A 22,441-nucleotide genomic window follows, 5' to 3' on the forward strand; every position below is an offset into this window, starting at 1 on the left:
TCAAGACTGACTCACCTCTTAGCGGGCAGGCAAGGCCCTCTCCTCCCGAGCTGCCCCCTTCCAGCGCAGCCTGGGTACTGTGATCCCAGGATCACATGCAGGGGTGCTATAAATGTGTGCTGGCTCCAGGCTGGGAGCGCGGCCTGCAAGTGGCAGTGTGTGAGCAGCACGACCCAGAGCTCTCCAGAAAGCTCTGCCCGAGGGGGAGGAGGACAGGAGGTACCACCGGTCTCCAGCTCGCGCCTTCTCACTCTAAGTCGATCTGGGATCCACAGCCTGTGCCCCCTGCAGCTTCATTTTCTTGGAGAAGTTCTGTATTTTGTCTGAGACCAACCACCTTGCAAAGCCAAATAGTTTTAAGAAAATAAAAAAGTAATAACATCAGAAGTGCTTCCAGTAAAGGGAACAGGTCCGCGTCAGCTTCGGCTGAGCTCACACTATCAGGCTGTCCTCTTGGAAAATGCCAGTATGCTCCCTTGCTGCAGGTTTGAGTCCTGGCTGGTTCTCTTTCGGTCCGGCTCCCTGGCTCATGCGCCTGGGACAGCAGTGAAAGGTGGCCCCAGTGTGGGGTCCCTGTCACCCATGGGGGACACCTGCCATTTGGGAAGTGAACAAGTGGACGGGAGATCTCTTTCTCACTCTCCCTCTCCCTTTCTCTGTTACTTTGCCTTTTAAGTAAATAAAAATGAAATAAAAATGAAAGCCTTTTGTTGTTGTTGTTGTTGTTTTGCCTCTGCTGTTGCCCTGGTTCCTATTAAAAAGCTTGTGGTTAATGGAGGCAAAAGAAGAAGGATGAGGAGGAGCAGGCTCACCCTGGACTGCACCCACCCCACAGAAGATGGCACCATGGACACTGCCAATTTTGAGCAGTTTCTCCAGGGTAGAGTTAAGGTAAATGGGAAAGCCAGGAATCTCGGTGGAGGGATCAAGAGCATCAAATGAAGCAAGTATAAGACCATGTGACTTCTGAGGTGTCTTTTTCCAGAACATATTTGAAGTATCCCACCAAAAATTATTTGAAGAATAATGATCTACGTGATTGGTTTTGTATAGCTGCAAACGGCAAAGAGAGTTGTGAATTACGATACTTTCAGATCAATCAAGATGATGAAGAGGAAGATGAGGATTAAACTCGTTTACCTGGAATATTTTGCATGAGTTTTGGAGTCAAACTTGAAAGTATGTTCCCTTGAGAAGGAGAGAATGGACAGGTAGACCACAGCTCAATGGCAGACTACCTAAAGTAGAGACGCAATCACGGGACAGAAAGGCAGCAACTGAGAAAGAGGTGAAAGCTCCTCAGGAACCAACATGGGAAACTCCCCAAAGACACACACGGAGCAGGGAAGATTACAGGGTACAACAGTGTGTGTCCCCCTTCCTTTCGTGTGGGAAAGAAAGGAGGACATAATTGCATATTCATATACTGCTGTCACATAGCACCAGGATATCAAGGCCAGGATCTAAGCACAACAAATAGTCTTTATGCTCTATTATGCTATAGGGTATCTAGAATGTTCTCTTACAATATAGAAAAGGCGCTGGTGAGTCACGCAGGAAGCTCCTAACGGCAGCTGGCCTGGGGAACAGGGAACCGGGAGTTGTCTCTTGTCACGACTTTTTTTTCTAGTCTACGGATTTTGTTTTGAAATATTCCATGTTAAAAATCGTTTTACTCTTCAAGGTGGGTGTTTGGCTGAGAAGTTAAGCTGGTGGTTGGAACTCCCACCTCCATTTCAGAGTGCCCAGTTTCAAACATTGGCTCTGCACCCAGCTTCAGCTCCTTGCTAAGGTGTACTGTGGGAGGCAGTAGATGGTGGCTCACATGGGTGGGTCCCAGCCTCCCTTGTGGGAAATGTGGGTTTAGTTCCAAGGCCTGGTTTAGAGAGTGAACCAAGGGACAGGAGCTCTAGGTCTTCATCCCTTTGCCTGTCAAAATAAAAATAAAATTCACATACTACTCAGCAAACCAAAAAAAAAAAAAAAATTCCACCACGGCTGGCATTGTGGCACAGTGAAATAAGCCATGGTCTTCAAGGCTGGCATCCCATGTGGGCACTGCTTCATATCCTGCATGTCAACTTCTAGTCCATGAGTGTGCCTGGGAAGGCAGCTGAAGATGGTTCAACAGCTTGGACCCCTGCATCCACCTGGGGGACCCAGATGGAGCTCCTGGCTCCAGGTTTTGGCCTGGCCCGGTCTCAACTGTTGCAGCCATTTGGGAATGAACCAGTAAATGAAAGATTTCTCTCTCAGTGTGTGTGTGTGTCTTTCGCTCTTGCGCTCTGTAATTCTGCATTTTAAATAAATAAATTTATTTTAAAAATGAATCTACTATTCAGAATGCTGGATTTGGTTGACCCAAACAAATGAGTTTCCCCACACGCCTTAAGTTTTGATGGAATTGTCTACGTTAAGAAGAGAAAGTTTTTAAATAACCAAAGCATCATAATGGCAAAGACAGAGCTTTCCTGGATTTTTATTCTGGATCCATCTCCTTTCTGGCAATGGTTTAGATCTATTGTCAAATGCTATGTCCCTCTGTGTCTCCAGATATGCAGTGCCATGACCCTGGCCAACTTCCTCCTGGACCCAGGAGGCAGACAAGGTGACTTGCATAAAACCTTCTGCAAATGGAAAATCTCCATTCCAGAGGAGAGCGGCCCGGGCAACCACGCCTGCCGAGGAGCAGAGAGTGTAAGTGAGCGTTCGAGCGTTCCGCCCAGGGCAGCACGCGGTGGAGGGCCCGCAGCGGCAGGCAGCGTGTGCATGTTTTGCCGTGGTGTTGTTGTGCGCCTGTCTTCTCAGCATTCCTCCAGTCTGTGCACACTGCTCTCATCCAGGGCTGCCTACAAGACTTGCACATCTAATTTCCGTTCCCAATTTGCTAACCCAGGACATTTTTTCAGTCCGCTCACTTGCAATACTTGGGCAAAAATTGTCTTGAGTTTTTCAATTACACTCAGAAACCAACAACCGAACTCCCAGCACCTGCAGATGCTGCGTGGTTCTTTTTTCCTTCCGGTGGTGACAATCTTTTTCCCTGGCGGAGCAGCGCCCCCACAGGGCAACTGTGTAAGTGCAGATCTTTCCATTGATGGGCCTTAAGGCCTTAAGGTGCTCTCCCTGGGTCTGCCATGCGGATGGCAGGGTTTCAAGCACCTGGGCCATCTGCTGCCCAGGTGTATTCGCAGGGAGCTGGATCGGAACTAGATGAACCCTAACTTGAAGCAGTGTCCATACGGGACGCTGGGGTCACAGGCTGTGGCTCTGTCTGCTGTGCTGCAGAACCAGTTCCAGTCTCACTGACTGCAAAAAGTGCTCATATTACCTCACATTCACCGAATTAAGAGGCACAAAAGCACAGCCTGCTGAAAATCACTGCCATATGTTGGATAACACATATGTTACTTCCCAGGAAAAGCTTAGAACTGCTGATTATTCAAAAGTTCTTGGAAGAGAACGCATGCAAAGTGATATCTGGTGCCACACTGAAGAGGTGGATTTATAAAACAAAATATAATGTTTAGAGATCTTTGTCTTCACACACAGTGAAAAAAATTATTACTACTGAGTGTGCAAGCTTACGCTCTTTCCTTCAAGTGACTTTAATAAAATGATGGCAACAGAAACTGTAAAAATTTCTTTTTTAATAAAAAAAAAAAAAGATTTATTTATTTTTACTGGAAAGTCATATTTACAAAGAGCAAGATCTTTGATCCACTGGTTCACTCCCCAAGTGGCTGCAATGGTTGGAGCTGAGCTGATCATAAGCCAGGAGCCAGGAGTTTTCTCTGGGCCTCCCCACGCATTGCAGTCCCAAAGCTTTGGTCCATCCTGCACTGCCTTCATAGTCCACAAGCAGGGAGCTGGATGGAAAGTGGAGCAGCCTGGACATGAACTGGTGCTCATATGGGATCCTGGACACGCAAGACAAGGACTTTAGCCACCAGGCTATCGCACCAGGTCCCTAAACACTTCTTTTAAAATGTCTGTTTGATGGAGAGAGTTGTTGTTTGTTGGTTGACTCCTCAAATGCCTCTAACAGCCAGGGCTGGACCAGGTCAAGGCCAGAAGCTGAACCTCCATCTGGGTCTCCCCCACGGATGGCAGGAACTCAAGTACCTGAGCTGCCACTGGGCACTGCCCAGGGTACACATGGGCAAGACTCACACATGTGGCAGTCAGGACTAGAACCCAGGCACTCTGACATGAAAGTCTTAACCAACTACACCAAACGTTTGTCAGGTAAAGGGACTTTTTTGGGGAAAACGTTTTGTCTTAAAAATCATGTAACAGGTCCGGCGGCATGGCCTAGCGGCTAAAGTCCTCGCCTTGAATGTGCCGGGATCGCATATGGGCGCCGGTTCTAATCCCAGCAGCTCCACTTCCCATCCAGCTCCCTGCTTGTGGCCTAGGAAAGCAGTTGAGGATGGCCCAAAGCCTCGGGACCCTGCACCCATGCGAGATACCCGGAAGAAGTTCCTGGTTCCCGGCTTCGGATCGGCGCAGCACCGGCCGTTGCGGTCACTTGGAGAGTGAATCATCTGACAGAAGATCTTCCTCTCTGTCTCTCTGACTTTGTAATAAAAATAAATAAATAAATCTTTTTTAAAAAATCATGTAACAAACTGAAGAGGGCGTGTCAGCTGACTGGCAATTTCCCCATGTTGGTGGATAACGGATGGCGGGGCAGGTCTGGGCAACTGAGGAGTCAGGGAGGCAGAGCTTGAACGCTGAGCTGCAGCGCGAGGGGCCCCGGGGGGCCTGGGTATTGGAACGCTGGACCTGAAGCCCCAGGCCTGAGGGAACTGGATACAGACGGGTCATCTAAAGGTTTGTGGAGCCCATGGCTCTGAAAATCCTGAAGCTTGTAGACCTTTCAGACTGCCAGGACCGGGCCCTGTGACCTTCACCAAAGAGCCTCCTTGCACATTCCCACCCACCTTAGGAGATGGTTTGAAACAGGTGCAATGGAGGGAGGAGAACTCGGGGCTGAGCGTGTGAAATGGTGTCGTGGAGCCTAAGCCTTTCCCTGCCATGTCTCACCCCCACCCATGGCTACTGCCACGCAAAACCAAGAAAACGTTCTGCAAACCCTAAAACTGAAGGCAAGTGTAATAAATGACCACAGAAAACAGAACTAAAGAAAGATTGCAAGTACCAAAATACTCTTCGAGGCTTTGAAGGTCTATTCTTTGAAGTGTCCCATCTGATGAACAGAGGCTACAGACATGAAATAGACAACTGGAAGGAAGAAAGTTTTAGAGAAGTAATAGAAGAAAAATTTCTCAAAGTTGGAACAGGTGAGCCTCCAGATGGAAAGGGGCTGGTAGGAGCTAATGGAATAAGGACAATCTCTTGCAGTATTGTAGGTTGGCCGAGCTCAAGAAGGCATCTTCCACTGGGTGGGGAGACAGAGCTCCTGGGTGGCTACAATTGGACAATTGGACAATTGGACAATAATGAGAAGTAAGTCATCCCAGACCCAGTGGCCTGGGAGCCCACGGCAGCTCGCTCATGGGGCTGGCAGGAAACTTAGGCTTGGCTGACAGCTCATCTGCTGTCACAAAACTCCTGCATGCCCATCAGTTTCCCAGTCTGCTTCCTGGAGAGGACAACCAATCTGTGATGGTTAGTCCTGGCAATGAGGGAGATGGGATGCTGCAGCGGGATCACTTGCCGGCTGGACATCATCCCTGCTGGCAGGTGGCACGCAGACAACGTCACCACGTCACTGCTATGACTTCTACTGGTGAACAGCATTGGAGATGCAGCCTCGACAGGTCAGGTGTCAGAGACGGGAAAGAAACAGAAATGATAAGGCTATTGCCAAGCTTGGTTAACACTCCGTGCAGGAGGTTGGGGGAAGCCCATTCGTTAACAGCATGCAAGCCAGAGGGTCAAATACATGGGTAGCGAGGCCAGAGACAAATGAGAAGGCAGGCTCAGGAGATGTCACTGCTGAGAAGGAACTGAGAAGGCATCCCTCAGCACCCAGAGACACAGAAGCGATAACACACACACACATTTGTGAGAGATTTAGAATGGACTTGGCTTACAACCATGGAGGATGAGAAGCTCACAGTAAGTGACCTGCAAGCTGGAGATGTGGCCCAGTTCAAGTCCAACGTCTGATCAGCAGTGGAGCCAGCAGTGTGACTCCCAGGTCAAGACCAAAGGCCTGGGAACTGGTGAGCTGGTAGAGGGGCAGGACCACTGCTGGGGTGAAGCCAGGTCCGAGTCCTGGTGTCGACGATGCTCAAGACCGAATATAACATACAACCAAGAGAACAGAAGAAAAAGCGAAATTTTTTTTAAGCAAAAAAAAGAATCTCTGAACAATTCGATAGGAGGGACTGACAGAAAAAGACCAAAGCCATGGGGCGGGGGCTCGAGATCTAGTTGTATCTACCCGTCTTTACCTCATCATCTCTAAGGAACTAAGATAGCATGATACATTAGCTGGGAAGGCCGGGGTGCATCTCTATGGAACCTTCACGGCTTGTTTTGATCAAAGCCCAGGTCCTGTCACGGTTGGTAAGCATTTCTTACCAGGGGCGTCAGTTCTGCTGGATGTGTGCACGCCGGCAAGGAGCTGCAGGACGGCTCTGGTCTGGCAGTGCCGGTGTGAGGTCTGTAATCAGAGCTCTGAGGGCCAAGGGCAGGGCCTGCACGAGAAGGGCAGAAGGATTCTCCTTTGGGAGCAGCGGGCCTCATGAGAACGTTAAAAAAATTAATTATTTATTTTAAAGCTGTATTTATTTACGTATTAAATTTTTATTGGAAAGTCAGATATACAGAGAGGAAGAGAGCCAGAGGAAGACCTTCCATCTGTTGATTCACTCCCCAAGCGGCCGCAACGGCCAGAGCTGTGCTGATCCAAAGCCAAGAGCCAGGAGCCTCATCTGGGTCTCCCACGTGGGCGCAGGGTCCCGAGGCTCTGGGCTGTCCCTGTTTTTCCAGGCTAGAAGCAGGGAGCTCGATGGGAAATGGGGCCACCGGAACACAAACCGGTGCCCACATGGGATCCTGGTGCGTGCAAGGCGAGTACTTTAGCCGCTAGGCTCTGGCGCCGGGCTGGAAACTTTTCTGTTTTTAAGAAAAACATTTTTACTTTTGTATTTTTGGGTGAAATATTTCTGTATTCATGAGGGCAGTTCTTTAGTCTACTGAATCAAATGCAAATCTCTTCTAGAAACATCCTCACAGACACACCCAGAAGTAATGTGCCGTTGAACTCTGATTACCCCTAAGTCCACTCCAGTTGGCATTAAAATATCAAGCACTGACAATACAAATTAACCATCACGGGGTACGTGTATGTGTGCGAGAGGGTGAATCCAGAGATGCTGGACTGAAATGAGAAGTATTGGCACAAAATACCTGACTGACTCCAGAGCTGAGGCGAGCAAAGCCGGAGCCGGGAGGAGCCTCTTGGCAATGTGAGAGGAAACACTTCGAGAAGGAAAGGCAACCCGTTGGCACAGCGCAGGCGCTCGGAGTGCGCCCCCAGTGGCCAGACCCGGTAGTTTGAACACACCCAGCTCCCCGGTCTCCAGTTGACTTTTTCCTTTGTTTGCTTTTGGTGCCGTATCTAAGAGATCAACATCTGACAAGATGTCAACAAAGAGTAACATCTGTGTTTTCCGTAAGAATTCTATAGCACAGCTACACTGAACTCCTCACCCATGGTTTTGCCTTCCAGCTTATTTTTTAAGCTTCACTATTTTTTATTGGATAAGTAAATTTACAGAGAGAAGGAGAGATAGGGAGAAAGAGCTTCCATCTGCTGGTTCACTTCCCAAATGGCTGCAACAGCTGAAGCCAGGAGCCTCTTCCAGGTCTCCCACGCAGGTGCAGGGCCTCAAGGCTCTGGGCCGTCGACTGCTTTCCCAGGCCACAAGCAGGGAGCTGGATGGCAAGGGGAGCTGCTGCAACACGAACGGGCGCCCACATGGGATCCTGGTGCTTTCAAGGTAAGGACCCAGCCATTAAACTGTCACGCTAAGCCCCACAGTTTAGATTTCTTGAGGTCAATTGTAGTTCAAAGAATTATAATGGACAACTGCCGAAATAAACAACGCCTGTGTCTGAAGCTGTGCCGTACTCTGAGTAAGCCGCCCTGTCCCACCCGAGGTGTAAAGTACCCCTTTGCCTGGTGTACCAGAGTGCACACTGTACCTGTCCATTACTCAACAACACCTTGCTTACAGGATGGGCTGTCAGTTATCGCAGAATCTGTATTCCTGGAATACAACCCCAAACACGTGGGACAGAACTCACCTTTATGTTCGAACGTACTGTGGATAGAAGCCTGTGATGTCTTGAGGATTTTTTTTTTTAGAAAGACTTGTTTTATTTAAAAGGCAGAAGAGAAAGAGAGAGAGAGAGAGAGAATGAAGGAATCCGGATTCCACCCCCTGTTGGCTACAGAAGCCAGGAACCTGAAACTCCGCTGAGTGTCCCACCTGGGCAGCTTATTTCTGCTTTCCCAGGTGCAGCAGCTGAGGGCTGGATGGGAAGTGAACTGGGATTTAACCGTCATCCATAAAGGAAGCAGGGCCTCCCAACCTGCACCGGGGACTTTCCTGAGACACGGGAGAGATGGTCTGTTTTGTGACTATTTAGCGCGGTCCCTTCTGCCCTGGAAGTGGTGTGGCCGGATGCCACCCGTCCCCGGGGAGCCCTCGCCCACCTCGCGACCCCTCGGGGAGACCGAGGCCGCAGGCGGGGCGCCGGTCCGGGAGGGAGCGGGTCGCAGGTGTCCGCGCGGCGGAGGGCAGCTCGGGGACGCCCCGTCGCCGGCCTCCAGCCACTGGCGTCGCTGTCGCTCGCGCGCAGGCGGGGAAGCCGAGCAGCGCTCGCGCCCAACCTGGCTTTCAGTTTCTGGCGCGAACTTCCGCCGTTCCGAAGTTGCACGGCGGCTTTGGCGCGATGTCCGGGGATAGCAGCGGCCGCCGGCCCGATGGCCGGGGCCGGGCCCGTGACCCACATCGGGACCGGGACCGCAACCGCTCCCGCTCGCGGTCCCCGCTGTCGCCCGGGTCCCGCCGGGGCGCCGCGTCCGAACGCAGGGAGGCCCCGGAGCGCCCGAGCTTGGAGGATACCGAGCCGTCGGATTCCGGGGACGAGATGATAGACCCGGCCACCTTGGAGGCCGAGGCGGACCAGGGCCTGTGCCGCCAGATCCGCCACCAGTACCGGGCGCTCATCAACTCGGTCCAACGTAAGGCCGTGCCCGCCACGCGCCGGCTGGGCCTGGGGGCGAGGCGCAGGAGTGGGCAGGCCGCGCCTCGCCGCTCAGCCCGCGCCCCCATTTCCGCGCTGTGGCGGGCGCCGCACGACCTTGGCGGGTTTTGGGGGGACGCGCGTGGCGGGGCAGCGGCGGGCAGGCAGCCAGACCCGGGCCGGGGCTCACCTGCCAGCCGGCGGGGCCCAGGCCGGGCGCGAAGGCCGCGCCTTTGCTTGGCGCGCCCCTGCACCCCCAGAACTGGGTCCGCTAGACCCGCTTCTGCAGGCGAGCTGGAGAACCGGTCCGGAGGGTGATGCTTACGGGGAGTGGGCTCCCCTCAGCCTCGGGGGCGCCTGCTGCTCTGCTGGCGTGTACGAAGGGGGCGCAGGGGCGGAGTCCTGATGTCCTCACTTCCTGGGGAGTGGAGGCGTGCGCGTGCCTATGTTTTCTTGTTTTTGTTTTTGCACAGAAAACCGGGAGGACATACTGAGCGCCGGCGACAAGTTAACAGAGGTCCTGGAGGAGGCCAACATGCTGTTTAACGAAGGTAATTGTGTGATCTGTGGTCCGTAAGGGCCAAGTGACTGACGTCAAACTGCGCTTCTGTTTACAGTAGAGCTCTGTTTCGGATGGGGAGGCTTTGGGAGTGCTTTATTCATGATGGCAGTAACATTGTGTTTGTTGGGTATCTGGTACCAGTTAAGCATAAAACCAAGCTTCTATGTGAAATACACCCCCCGGTGGGTGCTTACTGACGTTGGGACAGACTCGGGGGTGTGTCTGGTTTGTGCCAAGTCTGAATGGCTGGATGAAGTCTGGGATCTAAGTTACGTGTGTTCTCCTGCCCGCTTGCCCTCCCTGAGCTCAGCTGCTGGCCCCGCGCGCCTCAGTGGGGAGCCCCTGAGAACAGGGGCACCTGCTGGTCTGCATCTGCGGTCAGTGGCAGGACAGGTGGGATTTCCTGCTGTGGGCTCTGGCCGGGACCCCCGGACACTGCCTGCCGTGGGCCTGCCAGCTGCATACTAGTCAGAAGGGAGGAGTGGACAGAGAGCGGGCAGCACTTGAAATGTGCGGCACCCACAATTCTCTGTGTTCTGGGAGCTTCCTGGAGGGGCCACATGCCCTAACGGGGGTCTGCTTTGTAGCCTTTCCTGCATTTCCTGGGTTGTGCCTTGCTCTCTGCCCAGGACCCCCGGCCCTCCTGTCCTGGTCTCCCACATGGCATCGTCTCGTCACCCTCTGAGCTTTTTTCTCTGCAGCCTGGACCTGTAGTGAGCCGCCTCCTGTTACTCCCGACTCGCCGGCTGCCTTGGCCCTGGCAGTGTGTCTGCTTAGCTCTTTGTCCACACATCCTCCCACCGTCAGCCATTTCTAGAGTTCCCAAGTAAAACATTGAAGGCGGAATTATTCTGGTAGGGTTGCTCAGCCAACACAATTCTGACCACTTGTGTTTGTGGATTTGGGGGCCATCATGGTCTGGTGACTGCCGGTCTTCACCGACTGGCTGTCATGAGCACCGTGTGGCTGTTGGCCCGGGAAGGCCTGCTGGAGCCCCCGGACGCTGCAGCTGCGTCCACTTTTCCTTCCTGCCCATTGTGACTTTGCCTGTGACCCTCCTGGAGGGGCCAATGGCTTTCCCTTTAGGACAACATGACCTGTGGTGGGCACAGACGGTAAGTGGTGGCAGGTTCTCTGGCCATGCCCAGGCTGCTGCTGTTGGCGCAGTCAGACCACGTGGTTTGGGGGCAGCTGGGCGCTGGGGGTTTGTGCTCTCTGTGGCACCCTGAAGCCCCTTCCTGCCGAGGCTTTCCCAGGTGTTTTCCACTCTTACCCCCTTTGGCCACATCCTCTTTCATGGGCGGAGACAGGGGTGTGAAAACCAGGTGACAGGTTGGAGTTTGTGGACCAGCAGTGTGGAATGGGAATTTTTTGCATTGGTCAAAGGAGCCAGCTTAGATCACGCTTCAGTCTGTTGAAAGGTCCTTTTTTCTCTTTTTGAGAGGGGGTGGGAGGTTCAGTGGGGAATCCTAAAAAGTAGTGAGAAATTTAGAGACAAGCATGTGTGTTGTGTAACATGTCTGTTTTCCTTCTATCTTTGGGCAGTGTCCCGAGCGAGGGAAGCAGTTCTGGACGCGCATTTTCTTGTTCTGGCTTCGGATCTGGGCAAAGAGAAAGCCAAGCAGCTGCGCTCGGAGCTCAGCTCCTTCGATATGTTACGCTACGTGGAGACTCTGGTAAGCACACGTCCGCTCAGCCTTCCTCAGGGTGGCTCCTGTGAGACAATCATCTCCTGGTTTCCCTTTGTTTCCCCTGCCTCTGCCACTCCTGTTTCTCTGGTCTCAGATCCTTCTAAGAGAGGTCAGGTTCAAGATGGAAGGAGAGTCTGCAGTGGGATTCAGGGTGGGAGCTTGGAGCAGTGGGAGACCCTCTGGCTGCTGTGGTTCTCCACAAATGGCCTCTTTCTTGGTTCATACGTGTTCTAGGTCATTCTCAGTGACCTGGAACATTTGTCCTGAGCTGGGCCAAAGCTGCCGATGAGTTAGGCCCGGAGAAAGGGGATGTTCTGTCTTTGAGAATATTTTGGAACCACACAAGTATGGCTGATTTCACTTTTTTTTTTAATTAAAAAAATTTTTTTTTATTTTGTTCATCTTTTTCTCTTTAACTTTTACCTGATGGATTTAATGAAAAGTCCATACCGAGACTGACTTTCTATCTTACTATTTTGTTTTGCTTGGAAAATAACAATTTATTTGAAAGACAGATGGAGATATATGAAGAAACACAGACTGAGATGTGTCTTCCATCTGCGGGTGTGCTCAGATACCAGAAGACTAAAACTCAGTACCAGGCCCCCCATGGTGGCAGGGACCTAGGAACTTGAGCTGTCACTTGATAGCTGTTTCTCAGGCTGCACATGAGCAGGAAGCCAGAATTGAGGGCAGAGCTGAGACTCGAACTCGGGCACTCTGCTTAGGATGTGGGCTTCCCAGACATTAATGCCATACACCTGCTCCTGCAGCCCTCCAACCCAGCTCCTTGGATCAAACGCTGAGTTAATTAATTAATTTCTTCCTTCCTTCCTTTGTTTTTTTTTTTTTTCCTGCTTGCATGATTTATTTAAGTTAGAGCATACCAAACACCGAATTTGTGTATTTGTGTTATGTGGTTACTGAACTGATTTAGTTCCAAGAGATCTAACCAGATCTTTTGTAAAGACATGTAGCAGAGAATTATTTCCAATCGGTTTTAAAACCTTAAAAATTTACTGTGAAATATATTTGGGAAAATGCACACTGATGTTCACCTGTAGCAAAACAGAGGGGCCGTGTATTGGGAATTTAGAGGAAATGACTGTTTATGAGGTCAAGCTTTTTACTCGTGTGTTAAGACTAAATTCCGGGAGACCTAACATGTTAATTACAAAACCCTAAGTGAATGGTTGAGTCAATGTCTTGCTACCAGGGTGTCCTGGTAGGACTGGGTGGCCCGAGGGTAGAGCAGGCTGAGTGTACTCTGTGCCTCTTCCTTTGTTCATAGGAGTAAGCTCCTGTGGCCCGTGTTTATGGTTTCTATAGGATATGACCGTTGTGGCTTGGTGACTTCTAGACACTTTACGGTATAATGTAATAAATGTGACCTTTCATATAAGTAAATTCAATACAATGCGCTTCTGTGAGATAGTTTGCTATAAGACAGTTGTTGGCTCCCACCTGTTCTACCCTGGAAGGCAGGTTTCAAACGGGCAGTCGCTCTTGGAAGCATACTGACCTACAGGCTGCCTAGGCGTCTCCGGAAGGGTGGCCAAGCGTCAAAATCCGAAAGGCAGCTCTGCTTTGTGGTTCTGTCTTGGAGCGTTGGATTTGGGATGTGCTTTCGTATTTTTGTGCTGGGAGAACCGAGCTGACTACCTGGAATGTGATCTCCTGAGGGACTCGGTTGTGGCATCCCTGCACCCTCGTCTGCCCTGGCTGGTGCAGGGTTGCCTGGCCTGTGCCCTGTAGACATGCTGGGCTAGGTGTATCTTTGGTGGGCGTGGGGGCAGTCTGTTACTGTGCGTGGTAGGATGTTGAGTGGCCTCCCCCCAGTGGATGCTGTAGTGTGTCAGCTGGGACAGTGAAATGCCTTCAGGGCCGCTGGGGCAGAATTACCCTGGCTGAGAAGCACTGGTCCCACCTAAAGAGAAGTACAAAGAAAAGCCTTGGAAAATAGGAATTGTTGTGTGAAATGACCTTTACAAGACATGTGGCCAACATAATTAGACCCTGAAAATAAATAGCCTTTGCCTCGGGCCTGTGAAAGGTTTAGTGATGCAGATGACTGAATGGAATGGTGAAAGATTTCTTGTGGCTTAACTGGGTTTTTTTGTTTGTTTGTTTGTTTGTTTCCCTTCATTTTTGTAGCTGACCCACATGGGTGTTAATCCGCTAGAAGCTGAAGAACTCATCCGTGATGAAGATAGTTCTGATTTTGAATTCATAGTCTATGACTCCTGGAAAATATCAGGCAAAACAGCAGAAAACACCTTTAATAAAACCCATACATTCCACTTTCTGTAAGATTATTTTGAAAATCTGACAGACCAGCCCTTTGTAAAGCTCCCGTTGTTTCTTGTAGGGACAGAGATGAGTTGGCGGTGTCATGGGGACTGTCCTAGGCCTTTGCCTGCAAACTTCCTGCAAGGAAAAGCCCACAAACCCCTGCTGTGGGTGGAAAGCTAACGGATCCTGCATCCCACTGCATTGTCTTTATTTTGTCCTTTGAGGCTCAGGATGCTCCTGCCAAGGCCATCCAGCGATGTCAGGGCCATCTAGTCATGTTAGGGGCCATCCAGCGATGTCAGGGCCATCTAGTCATGTTAGGGGCCATCCAGCGATGTCAGGGCCATCTAGTCATGTTAGGGGCCATCCAGCGATGTCAGGGCCATCTAGTCATGTTAGGGGCCATCCAGCGATGTCAAGGCCATCTAGTCATGTTAGGGGCCATCCAGCGATGTCAGGGCCATCTAGTCATGTTAGGGGCCATCCAGCGATGTCAAGGCCATCTAGTCATGTTAGGGGCCATCCAGCGATGTCAGGGCCATCTAGTCATGTTAGGGGCCATCCAGCGATGTCAGGGCCATCTAACCACGTCAGGGTCATCCAGTGATGTCAGTGTTTTGTTTTTTTTGTTTTAGGTACACCTCATAGAGAAGTTTTTCTAGTCAAAGGAAATCTTCTGCCTTAGCTTCTAACTTGGTCCCTTGGAGGAACCAAAAACAGCTCCCCTAGTCGTTCCTCTGTGAAGCAGCCTTCACACATAACAGTGTTCCCAAACCTTCCTTCGGTCCTTTGTCCTTCAGCGATCTAGCTCCTGGGCATTTATCCCTGTAAAACCCCTGAGATGGGCGGCATCTCGCTTGGGGAACTCTGGGTGGTAGGGCTGTGGGGTGTGGCTGGCGCCTGCTGGATCAGCCTTAGGTGACTCAGGTGCCAAGAACCGCTGTCAGGACCGTGGGAAGATGTCCAAACCTCTTGGTGACGAAGCCCAAATCTGTGTTATATTGCTGCTGAGTATTAAGGTCTATTCTGTATCCTGGGATCTTAAGCCTTATCTTATCCGCCAGCCCTACTTGTAGCCACCTTGGAGTACTCCCAGGGTGCCAGATACTCGCTTTTCACCCCATGTTCAATGTCCTTTTCCATTTGGTGAAGTTTATTTATACTGACGGCCCCTACTCAGAAGCTTCTGGGACCTTCTTCTGGGATCAGGTTTGCCAGCAAAGTCACTGCTGTGCCTATCCACTCCTCTCATGGCGCTTGAGTGCACTTGAGTGCACTCTGTTGTGGCACTCCACGACCTACCGTATCATGGGGAGATGGTTTGTGTGTGTGTGCACGTCTATTAGCTCAGCCACACATATACTTTCATCTGTTCAAGTGTAAGGAGGAAATATAAATAATACAATGTTTATGTAATATACTATACATTTATATTTTATCAGTATGGATAAGAAATATAGCATGGTCTGTCTGCGTGCTGCAGCTAGGACTGGAGCCCATAGTGTGCTTTTTGCTGGGAAGAAGGTACAGAGATCTAGAAGCCTTGGCCTCTGCCTGGCCTGCTAGCCTGGCAGGTGTGTTCCGAGTCTTGGGCTGTGCGCCTCTGCCCCGGCAACTCTAGATGCAAGGCTTCTGACCCCACGGCAGCTGCCCTGTTCTCTCCTTCATCTCGAAGCTGGCTTGCAGATAAACACTGGGCCAGCCAGGGAGACGTCACGGGCACTGACACAGACTTGTTGCAGGAGCAGTAGGAAGACACTGGAGGATGCATTTGTGTTTGAGCAGAGTTCCTGGGAGTTTCTTTGGAAGTCTTAAGGGACTAGGAAGGGCATCCTAAGCCTTCCCAAGAAGGAAGGTCCGCTGTTGGCCCACGCAGTACCCAGGCTGGTCTGAACCTAACTACCCCATGCCAACTGTGTTTAGTTAGTGAAATTAGTTTCTTTAAAAGACAAAGCAAAAAAGGACATGAAAGCATGTTTTCCATTAGGTTGGGTTCAATATATGGAGAGTGCCCTGTGCCAAAGCCACGTGCCGATCGGGTGAGGAAAGTGCGGATGATAGAAGAAAAGAGAGCAATGCCTGCTGAGGTTTGTTTCCTTCAAATTACTTTCAAAAACTCTTGAAGTAGTCATTGACACCAGGCCTTGGCCGTCTTTCGAGCCTCCTGGACGCCTGTGGTCAGGATTGTGTCAGTTGCTTGGAGTATTTTATTGGACGGATTGCTTGCTTTTAACCCACTTCTATACTTTCTACCAATTCTTCTAAACCGGAGTGTCTCAACCCCGGCACCATACATTTGCAGCTGGGTAATTCTGCTGCGGGGAGCTGTGCTAGGCGCTGAAGGATGTGGTTGCTAATAGCAACCCTCCCCCTGCAGGTGTACCAACCACCAACCAAAAATGTCTCCAGGTACTGAGGCGGATGCTTCCAGGGCAGGGGCAATCAGAATCCCTCCCAGTTGAGAACTACTGCTCTAAACTTCCCTGGTTGTGTTTTGTTGTTTCATGTCCAGCCTGGAGGTGGTTGATTTTGTAACGTTACTTTTCTGCTAAGAAGTGGTGCAAGTGATCGTCAGTTACTGTGGAAGGTGTTTTATGAAAAAAGAATCCTGTGCATGGATTTCAAAATTTACTCTTCTTGCACCAAAATTAGCTTGCCTTTTAATTCTATTTTCCTTGACTTTTCTGAAGCCCCTTCTCCACAGAAAAATGATGCTAAAGTTAGGAAATGTAGTGTTGAACTGTGAAGTTTATGATGGGGCTAACAACTGCTAGCAGGCTCCAACACAAGACATTCAGAGGAATTTGGGCCAATGAGAGAAGAAATGGGTGTTTGTTGTATGCCAGTCAGCTTGATAAAAAACATTTTCTTCCCCCCCCCTTTTTTTTTTCTCTTTTCAGTTAAAAAGAATGGAAGAATCTCATCAAGAAGCAACAGAAAAAGAAGTGGAAAGAATCCTGGGACTGTTACAAACATATTTTCGAGAAGATCGTGAGTATAACATCATATTGAAAATAGTGCAGTTGTATTGATCAGATGGGTCACTTTCAATGGGATTGTTATTCAAAAGGCATTTTTTTAATACTATATAATGCACAGATCATTTTGATTTGTTGCATATGTGTGTATTAAAGATTTATTTACTTGAAAGCCAGAGCAGAGAGAAAGGAAGAAACAGATTCCATCCATTGGTTTACTCTCCAAATGGCTGTGGCAGCCCTGACTGGGACAAGCTGATGGCTGGAAGCTGGAACTCCATCCAGGTCTTCCACGTGGGTGACAGGGCTCCCAAATCTTTGGACATCTGCTTTCCCAGGCACGTTAGCAGGTGGCTAGATCAGAAGGGAAGTAGCTTAATGAACTGTGCAACAGGGTTAGCCTCACTCTGCATACTTGTCAGTGAGGCGTCTCTTCTTTAGAATTCTCATGTGAGAATGTTGGTGAACTAACTGTTCACTTATTTTTAAAAGTTTTTTTTTTCTTCTGCAAAGTAAAGCCAGACAAGAAAGTCAAGCACCTGTGCCACTGCCTCCTCTCAGTCCGCGGAGGAGGCCACTTGTAAAACGTGTATGTTTCACATTGTTTTCATCTGTTGGGCAGCCTTGTAAGTGTGCACATAAATAGCGGGCCTTGGAGGTTTTGGCTTTTCTCCAAGCTAATCCTAACGTGTGAACATTCTTGTGCCACGCGGCTCTTCCACACGGACAGTTGTCCCAGCAGCACATAGGTAGCTTGCATCTGGCCAGTGATCTCCTGGTACGCCCGTTCTCACTGCCCTCGCATCTCCAGCAGGGGAAGAGCGAGTTCTCTGTACCATTTTGTGCTGGCTCAGCCGCTGCAGCGAGAAGTCATGGGTTGGCACTTTATGCCCCTGTTCTCTGTTAGAGGCTGCCGGGCCTATGGGCACCCCTCCTTCTAACAGGGACCCCGCAGTGACCCCTGGGAGCTGCACTGAGGGCACTGCCCGGCAGGAAGAGTACTGGTCCCTTGGCTTTGGGCGGAGCAGAGGCTGCCTGTGCCCGTGCTGAAGGGTGTTTTCTCGTTTGTCCACAGCCGACACTCCAATGTCCTTCTTTGATTTTGTGATTGATCCACATTCCTTCCCCCGGACAGTAGAAAACATCTTTCACGTTTCCTTCATTGTACGGGTAAGACTGAGGATTCCATCTCAGGTTGCTCTGTTTATGCTTTTCAAAGGATCTGCGGTGAGGTGGAAGGACGGGACCTGGCAGAGCAATTGGTACTAACCACACTGAGCGTGGACCCATGGCCACGGGACGCTGGTGTATCAGGAGAATGTGGCTTGCCCTGAGCCTTCAGAAGTTATAGGCTAAGGATCTGTAATGTAGAATTGGAGAGCTCTCAAATCTGAAACTTGAGTGCAGACTTAATGCCTACACCATGAAGCTTTGTCTCATGTAAAGCAGTTTAGAAATGGTGTATAAGGTTGTGTGTGAAGCAGAAATGAAGTGGGTATTTAGATGTATGTCCTGTAACTAAGATATGTCGTTAGGTATATGCAGAAAAAAACAGTTCAAGCCAGAAACACTTTCCAGTCTCAAGCCTTTCAGATAAGAGAGATTCAACCTGAGTTTAAGAAAAGTTGGTGAAATTTAAGAATGAAACTATAAAAATTTGACATCTGTGTGATGAGTGTTAAATGAGAATATTCTTATTTTTGAGAAATTGCCTGATAAGATTACGGAGAGAGGACGGGCTGTGTGCCATTTTCGGCTAACGGCCCAGCTAGGAGATAGTGACACGGTTCATGTGACAGAATTGCACGGACACGAGTGAAAGGTAGCAGATCTTCACAGTAATTAGCTCATTTACTTGAAAGGCACAGTAAGAGTTAAATACACAGAACTTGGGGGCCGGGGGTTTCCATCCGCTGGTTTACTCCCCAAAAGGGCCGGGAGCTGGGAACTCTGTATCTGCCATGGGGCTGCAGGGGCCCAAGTGCTTGGACCCGATTCTGTTGTTTGCAGGCTTATTAGCAGCGAGCTGGATCCAAAGTGGAGCAGTCAGAGTCCCAAGCAGCAACTTAAGCTGCTGCATCAATTGCCAGCCCCCCTTTATGGTAGTCTTGTAGCTCAAAGTTTAAAAATTTCAAAATAGTTTTTTTTTTTTTTTAAATAACTTCCTCAGAACTGTTCTGTGGAAATGTGCTTTACACAGTCTTTAGTTACACAGCAGCCTGCACCCTACAGATAGTAGATAGATTTTTGGCTTTATGTAAGAACTTTTCTTTTTTTTTTTTAAGATTTATTTATTTATTGGAAAGTCAGATATATAGAAAGGAGTAGAGGCAGAGAGGAAGATCTTCTGTCCAATGAGTCACTCCCCAAGTGAGTACAACGGCCGATACTATGTCGATCCGAAGCCAGGAGCCAGGAACTTCTTCCGGGTCTCCCACGTGGGTGCAGGGTCCCAAAGCTTTGGGCTGTCCTCGACTGCTTTCCCAGGCCACAGGCAGGGAGCTGGATGGGAAGTGGAGCTGCCGGGACTAGAACCGGCACCCATATGGGATCCTGGTGCGTTCAAGGCGAGGACTTTAGCCACTAGGCCATGCCGCCAGGCCCAAGAACTTTTCTTATGTAAGCACATTTTCTGAGAAATGAGAACAAATGTGCTTTTCTATGATGGTCTCAGTCATAGGATTATGCATAATGAAACGTGGAGTGTTGTAAAATATGTGTATGTCAGCCAAAGACAAGATGGAGTTTTTTTAAGGGAGTCTCAGCATGGGGCTTTTTAGTGTCTTTTTAAAAAATATTTGTTGCAGAGGTGAGGGGATTGCAGCTCATGTGGGCCTTCGGTTAGGATAGAGAGGGTTGGAGTTCAGGGGAAGGTGTGTGAGATGGTTCCTTTTCCCTCCTTTGTTGGAGACTGTGGGAGAAAAATGCTCCTTGCTGTCAGACTAAGTCAGTGCCAGGGGCCAGAGGTGCTTGCTTGTTGCCTTAGAGACCACAGTGGAGAGAATGTGGTGATGGTGTTGAGTGGTTTTTGATTGTTCTGGCACTGTGGTATACTAGCATGAGCTTTTGCTTGTGATGGTGGCATCCTACGTGGGTGCCGGTTCTAGTCCCAGCTGCTCCACTCCCAATCAAGCTCCCTGCTTATGGCCTGAGAAAGCAGTGGGAGGATGGCTCAAGTCCTGAGACCCCTGCACCCACATGGGAGACCTGGAAGAGGCTTCTTGTTCCTGGCTTGGGATCAACTCAGCTTTGGCACTTGGGGAGTGAACCAGCAGCTCTCCCTTTCAAATAAAATAAATTGACTAAAAAGAATTAGCCTGGAGGCTGTGTTGGAGTCCAGGCGATTAAACCCCAAGAAGCACTGTGAGGACATGCTGGTCTATAGCTCCTTGTCATTGTTAAGGCCTGAGATGGAGGACGGGCTCAAGGAGTAATTTACTGTCTCCAGTTAATGCTTTTCAGTCTGAATGTTGCTCTTCTAAAAACATGTTTTTGTTTTAGGATGGCTTTGCAAGAGTAAGACTTGACCAAGACCGACTGCCAATAATAGGTAAATGATACTGTGTCTGGGAAAACTTGTTTTGGAGAAAAAATTTGTCATTCGACTAGTGTAAATGAGTTTTCTTTGGAGGTTGTTCGGCTACCTGAGAATACTGGACACAGGGTCCTAGTTTAGAACTCCCAGGGGTTTATCTGTGTCACTGGTATCTGCAGGTGCTGTGAAGATTAGCCCTAAGTTTTAATTCACAGAGTTTGTAATTGCAGCCAGTGTTGGTGGCTTCTTTCTGCCCACCTTCCCTGGATGCCAGCTCTGCCCCCAAGGTCCTGGGTCTCTGATCCACCTTGACGACTGTCACACCTGCCACCCTTGGGGCCTCCTCAGGTCTCCTGGAGAACGCAGTGCCTCCACTGCACACTTGTGACGTTAGACTCCCAGTGTCATGGGACATTGACCAGAGCGTAGCTCTAGTTGGTACATACATGGAGTCTTCCAAATTGTGGAATAAGAAAAAAGCTATAGATGGACTTCAAAAACCTGTATCAAAATAAACCGAATTCCATTTCCAACTTTTTGAAGTGCCTCCCTGGATACGGAGAGGTTTCCAGGTGCTTGTAGTGCTTCTCTACGATGTGCTTTTTAAAAACGGAGACACATTCTGCTGCTGTCCGAGGACAGTGCTCAGATGCATGAGGTCCTAATGACTACATGATGGCCGAAGCGTTTTCTTGGAACAGGCTTCATCCCCATCATTCATCAACTTCTGTTCCAGTTCCTTTTTCTGATTTGGTGACCTTTGAAAATGTTTTCTTTCACACAGAACCTGTTAATGCTAATGAAGACAATGAAGGGATTGAGCAGAATACCCAAATGAGGAATCAAGGGATTATAGCGTTGAGTTACCGAGACTGGGAGGTATGGCCCCACATGACTGCTGCTGCATGGTTCTGACGCTTGCTGACCCCTGCTCTGACCCAGTGCACACACATGCATCCTTTGTTCTCTGCCAGGAGCTCGTGAGGACCTTTGAGATTTCTGAGCCCGTAATTACGTCCAGTCAGAGCCAGCAGAGGCTGAGCACTTGACCGGAGCTGAAGGTAACACCTCGTGTGGGACAGCAGCATCAAAGTCTGCTGGTGGTTCCCCCTCTGGTTGCCTGGGACCTAACCTCAGTGCCTCGTTGCTAGAGCTTGGTGTTAGCCGGTGAGAATGGCAGAGGCAGGACAGTGGTTGGACGCTCCCGTCCCAGGACTGGCTGCAATGGCAGAGAGGTGGCGTGGGAGTTTGCTCTGGGCGTGGCTTTCCCTAGAGCAGGCCGATAAACTAGAGAAGGGAGGTTCACGGGTTCCCCCCAGCGCTGCCCGCCCCGCTAGATGGGCAAAGCAGAGAAGGGGAGGACGATGGGGCGAGCTTTAGGCAAGTCACTTAATCTGAGCTGACTCCCGGTCCTTCCCTCTGCCTGCCTATAAAATGAGGGGTTAGGGTGTTGAGAGGGAACCAGCTAAGTGCTGGTTGAATGTTCTAGATGGAATGTCCTATGAGTTTTGAGGATTAGAATATTTTAGACTTTTGAACTTTTGTTCCAGATAATTTATTTCTGTAAGAATACTTTGAGGACTTTAGAGGGGAACAGACCTCAGATGGTGCAGAGTGGCTCTGTCTGGCACTGCTCCTGGGAAGGTCGTGACCTGTTAGATTTCATTTATGTATGTTGTGTGAACTTGGCCTGGTTGTTGGTAAACTACTAACTAGCTTTTCCCCCTGCCTCCTCCCCTTTTTTTAGGACTCCAGTAGATGATGAAATCCTAAGAGGAAAGTAGCATGTGTTGTATATATTGTATTATTAAACGTTTTTAAAGACTTTTTTTTGTAGAATACAGATTTTGAGTTAATGAATTTGTCATAGTTCACTGTCATATTCACAGCTGAGCATGGCTCTTCTTTGCCCCGTCCTGTGCCCCGTGGGTCCTCTCATGTCTAGCCATACAGTCAGCTAGTCAAGTCAACAGATGGTTGTACCACATGGCGTGGTTGTCTGTGTAGGTAATGCGTGACCAGGTCAGTACCCATGCCTCAAAACCAGTTGCTGGCAGGCGGGGCACCAGCTGTGGCTGGACCCCTCCTGATGGCTTGGGCTTCCCACGCTGACCCTGCTGTGCTGTCCTGTGTGTTCTGCCTGCAGAGCCCA

The 22,441-nt window shown here is 49.8% G+C and overlaps 2 protein-coding genes across 3 annotated transcripts; both read left to right on the forward strand.

Annotated features, from left to right (window-relative positions):
* Nucleotides 1–750: 750 nt before the first annotated feature.
* Nucleotides 751–1,130, forward strand: LOC121163952 (60S ribosomal protein L22-like; the record flags this gene model as incomplete). Its single annotated transcript, XM_040991750.1, is given in 2 exon segments — nt 751–955; nt 958–1,130. Coding segments are annotated over 2 exon segments (378 nt in total), but the record flags the coding sequence as incomplete, so codon positions are not given.
* Nucleotides 1,131–8,884: 7,754 nt separating this feature from the next.
* On the forward strand, nt 8,885–22,114 carry NSMCE4A (NSE4 homolog A, SMC5-SMC6 complex component). Of its 2 annotated transcripts, none has more exons than XM_040991992.1 (11): nt 8,885–9,229; nt 9,705–9,782; nt 11,339–11,469; nt 13,639–13,790; nt 15,764–15,863; nt 16,677–16,767; nt 17,830–17,924; nt 20,256–20,304; nt 21,074–21,168; nt 21,264–21,350; nt 22,037–22,114. In XM_040991992.1, the coding sequence occupies exons 1-10, from the start codon at nt 8,938–8,940 to the stop codon at nt 21,336–21,338; spliced, it is 1,158 nt and encodes a 385-aa protein (XP_040847926.1). In that variant the 5' UTR covers nt 8,885–8,937; the 3' UTR covers nt 21,339–21,350; nt 22,037–22,114. The 2 variants fall into 2 exon arrangements, with proteins under 2 accessions (XP_040847926.1, XP_040847927.1); XM_040991993.1 differs by having other exon boundaries at nt 21,267–21,350.
* Nucleotides 22,115–22,441: the final 327 nt, after the last annotated feature.

Source organism: Ochotona curzoniae, unplaced genomic scaffold (genome assembly GCF_017591425.1).
Source record: "Ochotona curzoniae isolate NIBS_2020 unplaced genomic scaffold, NIBS_Ocur_1.0 contig_66, whole genome shotgun sequence".
Classification (NCBI taxonomy): Eukaryota; Metazoa; Chordata; class Mammalia; order Lagomorpha; family Ochotonidae; genus Ochotona; species Ochotona curzoniae.

Bases quoted from the DNA above. Each gene is read 5' to 3' on its own strand.
- NSMCE4A (XM_040991992.1), top strand. From the start codon at position 8,938: ATGTCCGGGGATAGCAGCGGCCGCCGGCCCGATGGCCGGGGCCGGGCC. The intron at 9,230-9,704 runs GTAAGGCCGTGC...GTTTTTGCACAG, and splicing joins GCTCATCAACTCGGTCCAAC to AAAACCGGGAGGACATACTG. The intron at 20,305-21,073 runs GTAAATGATACT...TCTTTCACACAG, and splicing joins AGACCGACTGCCAATAATAG to AACCTGTTAATGCTAATGAA.